The sequence below is a fragment of the Agelaius tricolor genome, unplaced genomic scaffold, assembly GCF_023055355.1.
Source record: "Agelaius tricolor isolate 1412-34295 unplaced genomic scaffold, bAgeTri1.0.p SCAF_9, whole genome shotgun sequence".
In the NCBI taxonomy this organism is placed as follows: Eukaryota; Metazoa; Chordata; class Aves; order Passeriformes; family Icteridae; genus Agelaius; species Agelaius tricolor.
This window is the reverse complement of record NW_027269269.1, coordinates 3,896,064-3,909,849: the sequence shown is the minus strand read 5'-3', so window position 1 is coordinate 3,909,849 and position 13,786 is coordinate 3,896,064. Positions and strand designations below refer to the sequence as shown.

General features: G+C 35.3%; 1 protein-coding gene across 3 annotated transcripts in view; it reads right to left on the bottom strand.

The window, feature by feature from the left end:
* Positions 1-13,786, bottom strand: part of SACS (sacsin molecular chaperone) — a 58,033-nt gene that overhangs the window by 16,554 nt on the left and 27,693 nt on the right. For all 3 annotated transcript variants that reach the window (XM_071434066.1, XM_071434065.1, XM_071434067.1), the window contains 5 exons: positions 12,582-12,667; positions 10,149-10,260; positions 8,886-9,032; positions 6,138-7,620; positions 3,121-3,212 (listed from right to left, as the gene is read on the bottom strand). In XM_071434066.1, the coding sequence (XP_071290167.1) occupies positions 3,121-3,212; positions 6,138-7,620; positions 8,886-9,032; positions 10,149-10,260; positions 12,582-12,667 (1,920 nt within the window). The remainder of the gene's footprint in view (positions 1-3,120; positions 3,213-6,137; positions 7,621-8,885; positions 9,033-10,148; positions 10,261-12,581; positions 12,668-13,786) is intronic.

Sequence of the window (13,786 nt, the reverse complement as noted above, 5' to 3'; positions counted from 1 at the left end):
ATCTTCTTGAAGGCAACAGTCCAAATAAAGATTGAGAGCAGTTATAGACATCCTTCAGAAAAAAATCTTTTTTCTTTCACTTAATGCCTGCAGAGCTACAGACTGATAGCTCTATTGAACACAAAACCAGGTAAACACATCAGCCCTGTAAAAGTGAGGAAAACTTATGGAAAGGGCCCATGGAAGATAAGAATCTACTTAAAAGCTCAACTTAAACCCCATTGTTTTAATTTGAGAAGTTAAAAATATGGGTTTTAAAAAAGAGGAGGATTACCTCCTCTTTCTAGGAAGACTAGAAATCTTCCTGCAGGTAAAATTATTAAATATATATAAATAAACCAACAAAGATATTGATAATTTCCATGTAACATAATCACAAGGTTTTCTTCATCAATATGCATTTTCCCCTCAACTGTATTTAGAAATATTTTTCTAATTATGTTAGTTGTTATGTCTTGGCAGCACTATTCGGCAAGTTTTTTTACAAGAAAGCTGGGGCAATGAGAAAAGCTAATCACCAAATTCACACAAATATCAAGCTTCAGTCCAAACCAGTACATCTTCAATTAATAACCATACCTGAAAATCCCCACAGAAGCTGTTGGGCTAGAATATAATCAAATCCATTTTTAGAAAACAGCCTGTGAACTACATATTAAGACACTAAGTATAGAAACAGTTACTAACTAGACAAATACAGTTCACATTTTAGGAGAGTAAAAGTCAGATCTGTTTGCCTTTGAACAACACAATAAAAACAATTGCATCCCATCTCAAAGAAATATTATAAAAAGTTTCTATTTCTACAATTGTAGCAGAAATCTCTCTGATGTAATTTCTACAGCTCTATAAATAAAATTTTTCACAGATTAAGATTTCTACACCTGTCAAAACCCCCTCTAATACTTATTATTTATAGTTACATACAAATTTTATGGTAGTGCAGTTGTACAATTATGCAGAATCATTGAGTGAAGAATAATTTATGAGGAGGAAAAATGAAAAGTAGGACACCTTAATCTTGTAAAGGATTATCTAATACTATTTAATAATTCTGAGAACATTTAGAAGAATATTTGCCATATTTATTTACAAAAATATGTTCTTCTAATGAATGGGAGGCATACTACCAAGAACAAGTCCCTAGAAAAATATCATCCAAATTGCCAGAATAAGAGAGAGACTTAAATGCAATAAAAAGCAAGACTTAAATGTGACCTAGAATTTCCCCAGTAACTAAAAGGAGTAGAAATACTTCATTGCAGTTCTGAGACCAAGCCTGCAAGGAAAGAAATGTCCTAGAACTCAGCAAGGGACTGGTTTAATAACATACAGGGGTTTTTCTGTTTCTGTCACCTCTGTATTTTCTGTTTAAGATGTATTCAAGCACATACTGTATTTTGTTTTGGTTGTTTTGCTCTGTTTTTTAATTTAAGCCTGCTTTTAGACCGCTTTGTGACATTCACTCAGAGGAAATTGTCTAGGAAAGTACATTTCAACAATCAGCTCAAGGTTTCATCACACAGAACAGCCATTTTTCAAGACTAACATTGCTGTCTTACAGGAAACCTTCATCCATCTAACTCACTGTCATTGTCTTGATACTTATATATCCATTCCTTAAAAGGTACTATAAACAGTAGCTCCTTTTGGTTCTATACTAGATCACAAACATTCCCTGTACTTTACATCCTCCTTAAAAACAGCACAGAGGGAAATTAACAGTAGAGAAAAAAAAAATTAAGCATATTCTAGTGCATTAACAGACACAGTATCCATCATGTAATATGCTGATAGGACTTTGAAAATTCTGCTTTTTAAAAAAAGGGTTTTCTTTGTAATAATTTCAAACTTGATGTCCTTCATATTCAAAAAAGTCATGGATTTAATATATTTAATACATTTTATATTAAATATTTACATGTTTTACTCTATGCAAAAAGTTAATAGATTATTTTATTTTTTTCACAAGTGCTTTGCTATAGTTTAAAAATTTATCATCTTGCCTCAGGATTACCTTATTTTTCTTTTGTGTTTGATAATGAAGGAATGATCAAAACATGGAGAAAGGAGGAGCTTTAGAACTCAACAAAAGAATAATAAAGAGGAAGGATTTAAAGGATTGAAGAGGGAAAAAAAGGTCAAAACATAGAAGAAACAGGGACTAAATGACTGAAGATCATAATAAAGGATATAAAGAAAAACAAATCAAGACTGTGAATAACATCATCAGACTAAGAAAGAATTCTGATGAATCAAGCAATTGAAAACAAAAAAAGATACAAGAATCTTTTCCTGAAAAGTACATTTTCTAGACATTGAAGGACCGCTTACTTTTAAATAGTATTAATATATGGTGAACTAAAAAGTGGCTTGATTTGTGAATTGTGTTTAAATGAAAATATTTCTGAGATTTAGGCTTCAAATTTATCAATCAAATGGTAAACACAAGGGTGGAAAGGTAAATGCAGATGAACTTTGAGAAGAATAGGTACCAGAAAAAAATTTGTGAAGACAGTTAAACATAGACATATCTTATCTACAGATAGAACAAACTCCTTCACCATGTCTTTTGATCATGACTAGGAGTATTTCAGTAGGCCCACACTGACATAACCATAAACCATGAATTAAGAATCAGGGAACACATGATGAAATTATTTGATCTACAGTATGCACGAGCTAGATGCTTAAACTGATTTAACCTGGTTTAAAACAAATGTACTGAAGTCATCACTTGCAATTGTGAATTAAAAGATGATCCACAGTACTGAAACCATGCCACACCTATTGCATATGCAAATACTATAAATATAAAACAGAATTAAGACTGTCTTAGGTGGAAGAATACTATTTGAATAAAATTCTTCATCCTTGAATACATTTTACTAAATGTTATCACAAATTTTAATCTTTCTTCCTTTGCCTTTTTGTTCATTTATAATTTTCATTTGTGTCATTTCAATTCAAAGAAGTCTATCATATCTTAATGGGTTTTTTTTAGATTACTGTCTTATTTATGGGAAGTCAACTTCCAGAGACATTACTTTAAACTTGGGATTAGAGCTAGTCTGCTTGAACCATTAAAAGTTCTGTAAGAAAATACAAAAGACACATTACCTCGGCTTTTGGCGGCTTCTTTCAAAGAAGCAAGGACCTCAGGCTTCAGGTCATCAGAGAGTAACCTTCCCTCCAGGCCAGGAAAGAGTGATCTAGCACACCATGAAAAAAGAGAAAAAGAATAAAAAAGAGGCCCCCCACACTTAAGCAAAGCCTCATTTATTTGTGTTACTGTATAGACATCACCAGCTTGGTAACCATCATGGTAGAACAGAGTAGAATGCAAAGCAATCGTGCATATGCAGACCAGGGCTTTCAATGGGTATTTTCTGACAAATAAAAAAGTTATACATTTAGAGGCAGAGAGTAGTAAGAAAGTACTTTTTCCAACTACTTTTCAAAGCAAGTCTAAGGAAGTTTTCTTTGATAGAAAAACTGGGATTAAAAAACTACTTTCACCTATTTGTACTCTAACAAAAAAAATAGCACCTACTATTCTATGTCTCTTAGAATTCTGCTTGAAAAGTTTACATAAACTACAACACATAATTCTAGAATGTCACACAGACCTGTGGATTTGAAAAGATCTGCAGATTTCAGAAGATCTGCGGTCAATACTTAAAATTATTGTGCCAAGAGTCAGTCTCATCCTCCCCATCTCTTACTTTGGCACTTAAAACTAAATCAGCTTTCAGGGCTTTGGTCTTTGTGAAATCAAAAATAAATATCCAGTTTAATTCTGATTGCAGGTGGGTTCATTAGACATAAACCAACACAGAATCTTGTTCTTCCACAGTTAGTAGAAAGAAAATTTCAAAGAGCTCATTTTACCTTCTTAGCAGGGTCCAAATTTGAATAAGAACCAATCTCCTGAACTGAAAGGGTTTTGAAACATCTAACATGCATAATTTATCATACTTAAAACATTAGAATTAAAGATACTTGATGTAGACAAGAATAGAGGCAAAGAAAGCATTACTATTTGAAATTCCTGTTTCATCACCACTAGCAAGGAGCTTTATGCCTGTTAAAATATGCTTTTGTATCACTTTCACAAGGCTAATCAAACCAGGTCCATTACCAATGGAGCATGAACTGAATAAGAAATATTGGTATCCTTAAGTTTCAAAAAAAGTATCTTATGACTAGTCTGAAGCAGGGCTCTAATTTGTTATTCTCATCATGGGAATGTTTTCTGTATTAATATACTTGCTGAGCTTCTGGAAGGATTAACAAAATGAAAGAACAACAAAAGATAAATAATCTCACAGTCAATGCTAAAAAACTTTTTTTTAAGAAAAAGACACTAGAATCATAGGCCCCAAGTAGCTTTAATCCCTTGACAAATAATCTGAATCATTTAGAACAAAAAAAGATTATGGGTCTTTGTATATGGGTTTAAATTTATGGAGCTCCTGGAGTGGGTCCAGCAGAGGGCTACAAAGATGATCAAGGCATTGGAGTAGCTCTCTTATGAGGAAAGGCTGAGGAAGCTGGGCCTCATGAGCCTCAAGAGGAGACAGCTGAGAGAGGACCTCATCCTTGTCTGTATGTATCTGAAGGGAGGGTGACATGAGGGTGGAGCCAGGCTCTTTTTTGTGGTGCCAAGGATTCAGGCAATAGGACAAGAGGCAATGGGCAGAAACTGATGCACAGGAATGTCCAGCTGAGTATGAGGAAGAACTTCTGCACTGTGCAACTACCTAGTACTGGAATGAGTACTGATTGCCCAGAGAAGTTGTGGAGCCTTCCTCACTGGAGATACTCAAGAACTATCTGGACACAACCCTATGCCATGTGCTCTGGGATGGCCCTGCTTGAGCTGGGAGGTTGGACCAGATGACCCCCTGAGGTCCCTTCCAACCTGACCCATTCTGTGATTCTGTTTAGAATATAGCAAAAATAGAACAGCAGCAGGCTTGAAGATATGCAAATTGTTTGCAAGAAACATGAGAAGAAAAGTTACTTGCATCCAACTACTTTTCTTTAAGATTGGCTGTCTATATGTATAGTCAAAACACAATTTACATAAGGACCTCACTTGAAGCACTTTTTACCTTAATAATACCTATATGGGCACACCCCAACCCACCTCTTCTTCCCTTTTAAACAGTCCATAGAGCAGTAAAAGCAACAAAACATATGCCAAGTGTCACATTCTCTCAAGTTGAGGGTCTGGACATTAGTGGAATTCTGAGGCAAAGGAGAAGGAGGGCTCATTGTAATCATGCATAGGGGTAGCACTTTTTAAGAGGAAACATCTGATGTGTCTGAGTGACTTCAAGCCTTACGTCTTTAGACATTGTGTGCAGAATGGTCCAGATTTAACAAGTATTTAATACATGCATAATCCAGTACGGACATAAAAAGCAGTAGTCATGCTTTCTCCCCAGTGACCCCAAGCTCATTCATTCCAGCTAGCCTGCCCTTTGCTATCCCCTCCCCAGTGTCAGTGCAAGCTCTGGTGGCTGATGAAATGAGAACCAAACTGGAGCACTGATGCAGCTGGGAAATAAGCAAGGAAGAAAAACTAATTGGAGAGGGACTGGAGAGAGCAAAGGAAGAGCAGATGCAAAAGACAGCTCATCATAGTATCGGCTTATTTTCTGAAACCAGTTTTTAGTACTACCTCACTGAAATTAAGTGTTGTGATAAAAAATAAAAGCCAGACATAATCTCAAGGCTTAAGTTTAATAAAAGCCCTTAGCATTATCTAATTTAATGAACTTCCTAGTATGCATGTTGCTAATCTCCTCCTATTTGTAATTCTAAAAAGAAAATGAACTGGAATTGTACCCTGAGGTATTCTCTTAAAGCGTAGATCATGCAATGCTTTTATAAAGGGTTAATGGCAAATGGGTGTCAAACTTTTCAAATGAGGCATATGCACACAGATATATACATATATACAGAAAATTGAGTTCTATCTATGCCTTATTTCATCACAATACAGGCTGCTGCATACCTTGTTTGTTGACAAGCAAAGGAGTCTGAAGCTCTGTTTTAACATATAAATTTTAAAAAAAGAAAAAACCTGGCAAAAACCCTCCCCACAGTATTACAAATATTAAGCATACCTGGGATATTCTTCTGAGGTTATGTAAACTATATCCTGTTCTGACACGGATGAGGAAAAAGGAATAAAATTCCCATTCTGTAAAGGCAAAAGCTCCAATCCAATTAGTTCACTGTAGACTCCATCAGAAAGCACAAATTCTAAAAGATGAAGCTTTTCTTCAGCAGGTCCACTGTGCCCAGATTTCCTTAGGACTTGCCGCACTACAGCAGGAGTCACTTTTTTCACAGCTTTAGCAGCAGAAAGAGTAAGATGCACTGCACTAGCAATATTTGCTGGTACCTTAGCAATCTGCTTCCCTGAATTCTGGAGGTAGTTGAGAACAGACTGCGTGTACTCCAAACTCTCATCCATTTCAGAAAAGTGCACCTGTTCCACCTTTATCCACTGATTACTCACTGAGTAAATAACTGTATGCTGGAGCAGGTCTTTAAAGAGAGGTACTACTATTGGTTTCCAGGGTACCCTGATTTTATTCTCATCAGGCCATAACCTATAAATTCTTTCAGGTGACAATGGAAAATCTGAACTCTTCTCAGTCTCCATTCGTTTGATAGCTTCCAAAATAAGGGTGGTATATGCCTTAGGCACTATATTTACCACAAGAAGGTCATTCCACAAAGCTGCTGGATCTCTCCACTGATCCAACTCTCGCCATTTGATACTCCTCCTGTTGTCTGTGAGACCAAAGAAACCACTAACATGAACTGGAAGTCCAGTTTTGCTTTCTTCACCCGGAGGCAAAGGCAGAAAACAAAATGCTCTTCCTGAAAAGTCTGCTACAGCTCCATTTTCCTCCTCGTTAGTCGCTAAAGACATGGCTATTCCAATAGTAGGAACAAATTTCAAGTCATCAGCTAAAGAATCCAGTTCTGTGCACATTCCTCGACCACCCACACAATTACACACTAACCAAGATGTTTTCTGTGCGTCCTTAACACTCTCGTCTTCTACAACTATATTTACATGGTATGTCACACATGTTATGCTATTGCTTGGAACTCCCTTACAATACTGATTTATTGCAGTTCCCAGGATTTTGATAGAATTGGGTCTTTCATGTTTCAAGGCCTTGTTCTCACTGGCAGTTACTCTAAAAACCAGCCTCTCTGTTCCATCAGCTTCCCGCACGTGCAATGAAACATCCTGAACACTCTTCAGGAAAAGCAATACTGTGTCTGCATCTGCTCTGAAGGATTCAAACAGCTCCAAGACCTTCTGTTTGTCATAAACATTGCTGCTCAGTTGGGAAGGCTGCAGACGAAGTGGGAAACGAAAAAATGTACCAGGAAAGTTTCCATTCTTAAAGGTTTCCTTAGTGCTGCCAAATACACCAATGAAAGGTGCAAACTGGTCCGTAAGTTCATTTATTTCCTTGCTGTCTTCTTTTAGATTCCAACACTGGCCTGACTCGTGAGGTCCAAAGAGGGTTTGATGGGGATCAAGCATTCCAATCTGGTCACCACTGAAGATGCTAGGGACATCTGTATCCATAAAAACCAACAATTACTAATAAACCTAAAACAATATACTTTAAAAATACAGTGTTGAGGAAAAAATTTTTAAAAGGTAAGAATAAAATATTCTAAAACTGTGATGAATTGAGTACAATCCCCAGGGAAATGGCTGAGTCACCATCCCTGGAGATATTGACAAGACATGAAGATGTGACCCTTAGGGACATGGCTTAGTGGACTTGGTACCATTAGGCTTATGGTTGGATTCAATGTTCTTAAAGGTCTTTTACAACCTACATGATTCTGTGATTCTGATAACATAATTCAGTGCTTACTAACAGGGAAGAAACAAGCATACACCTATTCTGCAGCTGAATACATAAATACTCATTCAACCATTTGAATTGTAACTGACAATGAACAACAGGAAGTTGCTTTCAACTTCCTTCAACTACATACTTTTATGTTTCCACTATTTTCAAGAAAAAAAACCAACTAATTAATTTACTACGTGTATGTTCTACTAGATTCATACTTTGCAGATCTTGAAGGCTGGATCACAGTAATTCTATACGTTTAAAAGCACAAATTCGCAGAATTATCAAATGACAGAATGTATTAATTTTATTCATGCTCAGCTAGGTAAAACATATTTTTAAAATATCATGTGTCTTACAAATTCACTTCACAAGGTAAAAATTTTTACCTTTTTTTTCCCCCTGCATTGTTTTTACTGTGGAGACTGTAAGCATTATTTATGCTTCTTCTGTACAACAATAAAACATTCTGGAAGAATAACAGATTTCAAGACTGAATATTAAGAGTTTGCAAAACAGTATGTTCTATCTCTTTCAAGTGTAAATGTGCATATGCCTCTATTACATATCTTTTCTAGCAATAAATAAAAATCACTACTATCCAAAGAACCTGCAGAAGACTTTCGGTCTAGTGAGTAGAACTTTCACACTTCTACTTGGATACCTATCCTGTATTATGAGTCTCTATAAAATGAACAGCAGTGTATAATTGAAACACCAATGTAAAGAAATGTTCATTTCAATGTAAAGGACTAAGTACATGATTATGTTAATAGAAATATCTTCAAAAACCTTCAAAATCAAACAGATACCTTATAGGATTACAGAAAAACAGGAATGCTTCATAAGAAAATCTAGCCATGAAGTAATTTTAAAACACATTATAGAGAAAATATTAAATGTTTATGAATAGCTAAAGTAATTTAACTATTTTAAAATTCAACACTTTCATTTTAAAATAACTACTAAGATTACCTGTTATATGATAAACTGAATTAAAGCCAATTCCAAATCTTCCAACTTTCAGGGGATCATCCTTCTTCCTGCTTCTTGCTATTTCCTGTATACCATGCCAGTCCTCAGGGGTGAAAATTGCATCATTATATGCATAAAATGCTGGCCCTATAATAAACAGGCAAGAGTTAAAAAGAGGAAAGAAGAAGAAAACTATTTAATGTTTAAAATTTCTAGGAAAGGAACTCACAGACCTGAGAAAGCATTTCTTTGAAGTATATGCATGTGCAAATTTAATGGGGAAGCTATGACTCTAAGCTGACAACAAATTATGCCTGGTAATGAAAAAAAATGCAAAATGCAAAAGCAAAAGCAATGAGATTAATTTACCTCTATAAATGGTACTTAGATTTATATTCTGATGTGTTATTTAATTCTTACATCCTCATTTTAAAAGAATGATTCTGAAAAACTGGACAAAAAGCAGAAAACAACAAAACTTCTGAAAGAAGTGTCATGTGGCACAAGGCTTAAACTCAATCTGTTCAGACTATCAAAAAGATGTTTGAAAAATGTACTAGTCACAGACTGAAGACACCTCTACTGGAAGGGAATATAAGGCAAGATAAAACAATAACCTGTGTCTAGAAAGTAAGACAAATTCATATTAGAAGACATAATAAGGCTGATTAACAACTGAAAAAAAGCCGGAAGAAAGAAGTAGTGGATCATCTGTCATTGAAACTTCAAATCACAACTGAATGCCTTTAGGATGACTATGCAAACTAATTTTAAATGTAATATTAATAATAATTATTAAATACATAATTGTCCTTTATCTCACAAAGCCATAGTAAATGATGTAAAAAACCAAAGTTTCAAGAAGCTGGATTTGCAATATACAGACAACATGGAGCAAAGCTGGGTGTACAGTCAAGGGAAAAATGGGATGGGGAAGAAAACTGAACTGCCTGGAGAATGCTGAAATGTAAAGGGCACGGGTAATTTTTACTTTAAAAACTGGTGTGCTGGCTTGGGCTTCATGGTAGCTGGGGGCTGTGTTTTGGATTTGTGCTGGAGACAGTGACAATAACACAGAGCTGTTTTAGTTATCACTGAGCAGGGCTTATGCAGAGCCAAGGCCTTTTCTGCTTCTCATGTGGCCCAGACAGTGAGTGGGCTGGGGCTGCTAAGGAGCTCAGAGGGGACATAGCCAGGACAGCTAACCCCAAACAACATGCATATGGAAAAATAATGGCCAAATTTAATAAAACTTATACTTACCCTGATATTGTGCCATGTCCTTTGACCATAATGTTTCTGTTCCATACTGAGTTTCATCATATAGAAACCTAACCTCTGTGGCACCAGCATCTTCTGCATTCTGTATCAGCTCCTGAGGCAGAAAAAATAAAACAAAACAAAGTATAATGCAGTAATACATATTCTAGCAATGGCTTTTGAACTTATACAGTAGAAAATAACAAGCAAATTTCTCAAGAATAACTGTTTTTATACGTTTCAACCAAAATGGTTTTATCCAGTTTATACATGAGAATAGGTTTTCTTATAAACAAATATTCAGACAAATACTATAAAAATGATTTGAATATGGAGCTCAAATATCATAAGAAAGCAGTTATACAAAGTTGAGAAATAAGCTATCAAACTATTACTAGTATATTATCCTAAGAATCAGAGCTGTAAAAGTCTCAAAACAAGGCAAATGTGAGAAGAAGAAAAAAGAATTTTATATTTATCAAAGTGTGTTAGGTAAGTCCTTACAAACAGGTGTCCAACAACAATGAGGCACAAATGGGTAATGCACAGCACTCTTCTTTACATCAACTGAATTAGGCTGAGGTTTACATTTCACAGTATGAAACAACCATTCCTGGGCCATGGTGCTCATGCCTCTAACACCCCTGCAGCAAAGGGCTGCAAAACAGTTCTGACCAGTGGCTCCCTAAGTCATGAACCAACAGAGCAGCAGCCCACAGTTGAATGAAACCCACAGACTAGAAAGAGGCTTATATTAAGACTGAGTATTTGCTAAATAGTAGTATCAGTGGTGAGAGCTACAGAAAACTCAAATGTCAGTAAAGCAGTTCTGTAAACATGACCATTAATAAAATATGCCTATCTAGTCCTGTTTTCATCAACAGTAGACACGTAAGCGTGATTATAAATACCTAGGGGATTACAGCCTCACACAATGGTCTATTTACACTGAATCATCACAGTGTATCAGGGCTCCAGACACATAAACACGTGTGTATGCTTATGTGGGTGTGTGCAAGCTTGGCATAAGCAAGTATTTCAGCTGAATTGAAAAGCAACGCAGATACATCACATGCAATGTATTCACATACTTTAATTTCATTCAGTTATACATAAAAGACTTGATAGCAAGATGAATTTCTACTTAAAAAACACATCAACTAGCAATCAGTATTTCAGATTAGGTTGCATTCAAGTATACTGTTGAGACTAAAATAAGCTCACTGTTACCTAATATCTGGTTCCAAAATTATAACCCTTTTATTTTGCAGTTTTTGACAGTATGTTCAGTCTATAATGCATATTATATTGTTACTTCTACATAGTTTTGAAGTATTATGAGATAGCAAGAAATACACCTACAGTTAAGCATAAATAACAGATGTTTAAAGAATCTTTACAAGATATTTATATGCAGTTCTGCTTCTAAAAGAACAATCATGACAGTCTTTCATGAAGACACTAGGCTAGTAAGATAGCCTAAAGTTTCCGGAAATATTAAATACTAAGTAGGGCAATCACCATGAAGTCAGACTTGCAGTCATGCTGTAGCACAAGAAGGTAACTACTACATTCAGCAGCAACACCATTGTATCTGAAGATTCAAAACACTGAAATAAATTTTAAGGTATCAGCAAAACTCCTGGTAGTAATCTCTCTCTAACAATCTGTTAACCCTAAATTGTAAACTACAAAAACAGCATCATTTCTACTTTTAGATTTACCTATCTGATTTCTAAGGACGTTTCCTTATTTATTCATATTGGAATGAAAGTTTGGGTTTAAAATATTGAGGAAATTTGAACCCTTCTTAATTCAAATGCATTTTACAGATGCAACTAGTACTGAGAATTAATAAAAATGTAAGCACCCCTCCTACATACAGACACTGCTCAGAACATACCCAGGAGGCAATTTGCCAAAACAGTTGAAGTCACGCTTATCTTGGGCATTCCCACTAAGCATAATCAGGTTCTAGTTCCATGGTTGCAAACAAGACAACAGATAGGAACTGTCATCATCTGTCAACATTTGTATTTGGGTGTTTTGGACGTAGGCATGTATAGATAGATAAGATATATCTGTATCAAATCCCATTAGTTAGAACCTAGTATTCCCATACACAAATAAAATTAAGTTACTACCACCCATGTGATGAAGTATGCTGTATTAGAAGTTTAACATCCAACTAATCACCCCAGATGCTCTTTAAAAAAAAACAAACAAACTGCCATCCTCAAAGAAAAAAAAAAAACCTACTAAAAACCACACAAAGCACACAACTCATTTTCCCTTGTCCACAGAAATGGACACTTATATCTTCTGTAGTACAGTGAATCTAAGATAAAACAACCACAAGATTTGCTGGGAAGTGTTAAACTTCAGCATTATGTCATGCACATTAAATAACTGTTAAAAATACTATTTATTGTCTACCTTAAGAATCTGTCCTCCCTCTGGATATCTTCTTAATATATCCTTTAGAAAATCAACAAGTGGTGGAGTTGTTTGTCCAAAACGGCCTAAAAGCAAACAAGTAAATAAAAAGATTATTATTATAATTATGCTGTGTATTATGCTGCTGTGCACCTAATTTCAGATTTTAAAAAAATACTAAACAATTACTGGAAACAATAATTTCTTAAAATTAACTCAAGGCCTATTATTGTAAAATCTTGTATTTCCAGAATCATCTGTGAAAATCCTACATTACAAATATTTAAATTAAAAAAGGTGAAATAGCAGTCTTGATGTTGACATCAATGAGCTGTTTCATATCTAGATGAAATAAATCTTGGGGCTAAGTCTTTGCAACAGTTATGCCACAATTCCAATTACTTGATGCTCAAAAGTAGCAATTTCTAAAGGACTACTGCTTTTTAAGTAGCAGGACAGTATTCCAGGGCAGCAGTGGCTTTAACTCTTTTATAGCCAGTGATGATCCCTAATGACAGCTACACACAGGCACAGAAGTTTTTGGCTCTAGTGTACACTTCCTGTTCTGACATACTCTGGCCATGGACCTGCTGCCAGCCTTGGTGTTGCCAGGGCCTAATGCTGGAGAGAAAAGAGTCCCACCATTATGAACATCTGCTCCAAGAGAAAAAGTCTATCACAAAATGAAAGTTTCAATACTATTCATTTCAAACTCCAGTCTGAGACTAAAGGGCAGCTCCCTAAACCAAACCTCTAAAACATAGGCTTCAAACAAATAGCAATGATACAATCCTCACAAGGAAAACAGACCCTAATGATGCCCCATTTAAAGCTTTTTTTTTTTAATTGTTAAGAAGTAATTATTCTCTCCCTCTCTTCTGCATATACATGTTTATGAAGCACACAGATTCAAACCCACATATTATGTATATTCTGAAATAAAATACTAGGATAAAAAAGCAAAGTGGAAAAAGGGGGACAAATAAGAGTTCTATTTGCTGAAAAAGCATCAAGTAAAAACATCAAATATTTTGTCTTTAAAATTTTCTTGAGTAACTTTATTTACAGTAACTTAATAACATCAATGAAAAAATAAGCAAGAAATTGTAATGGACAGCTGAATGTGTGAAGTATTTCACAACTTCTGTTACATTTGCAGTATACAGAAGTATATGAAAGTCAGTATGCCATATGCATACCTCCAA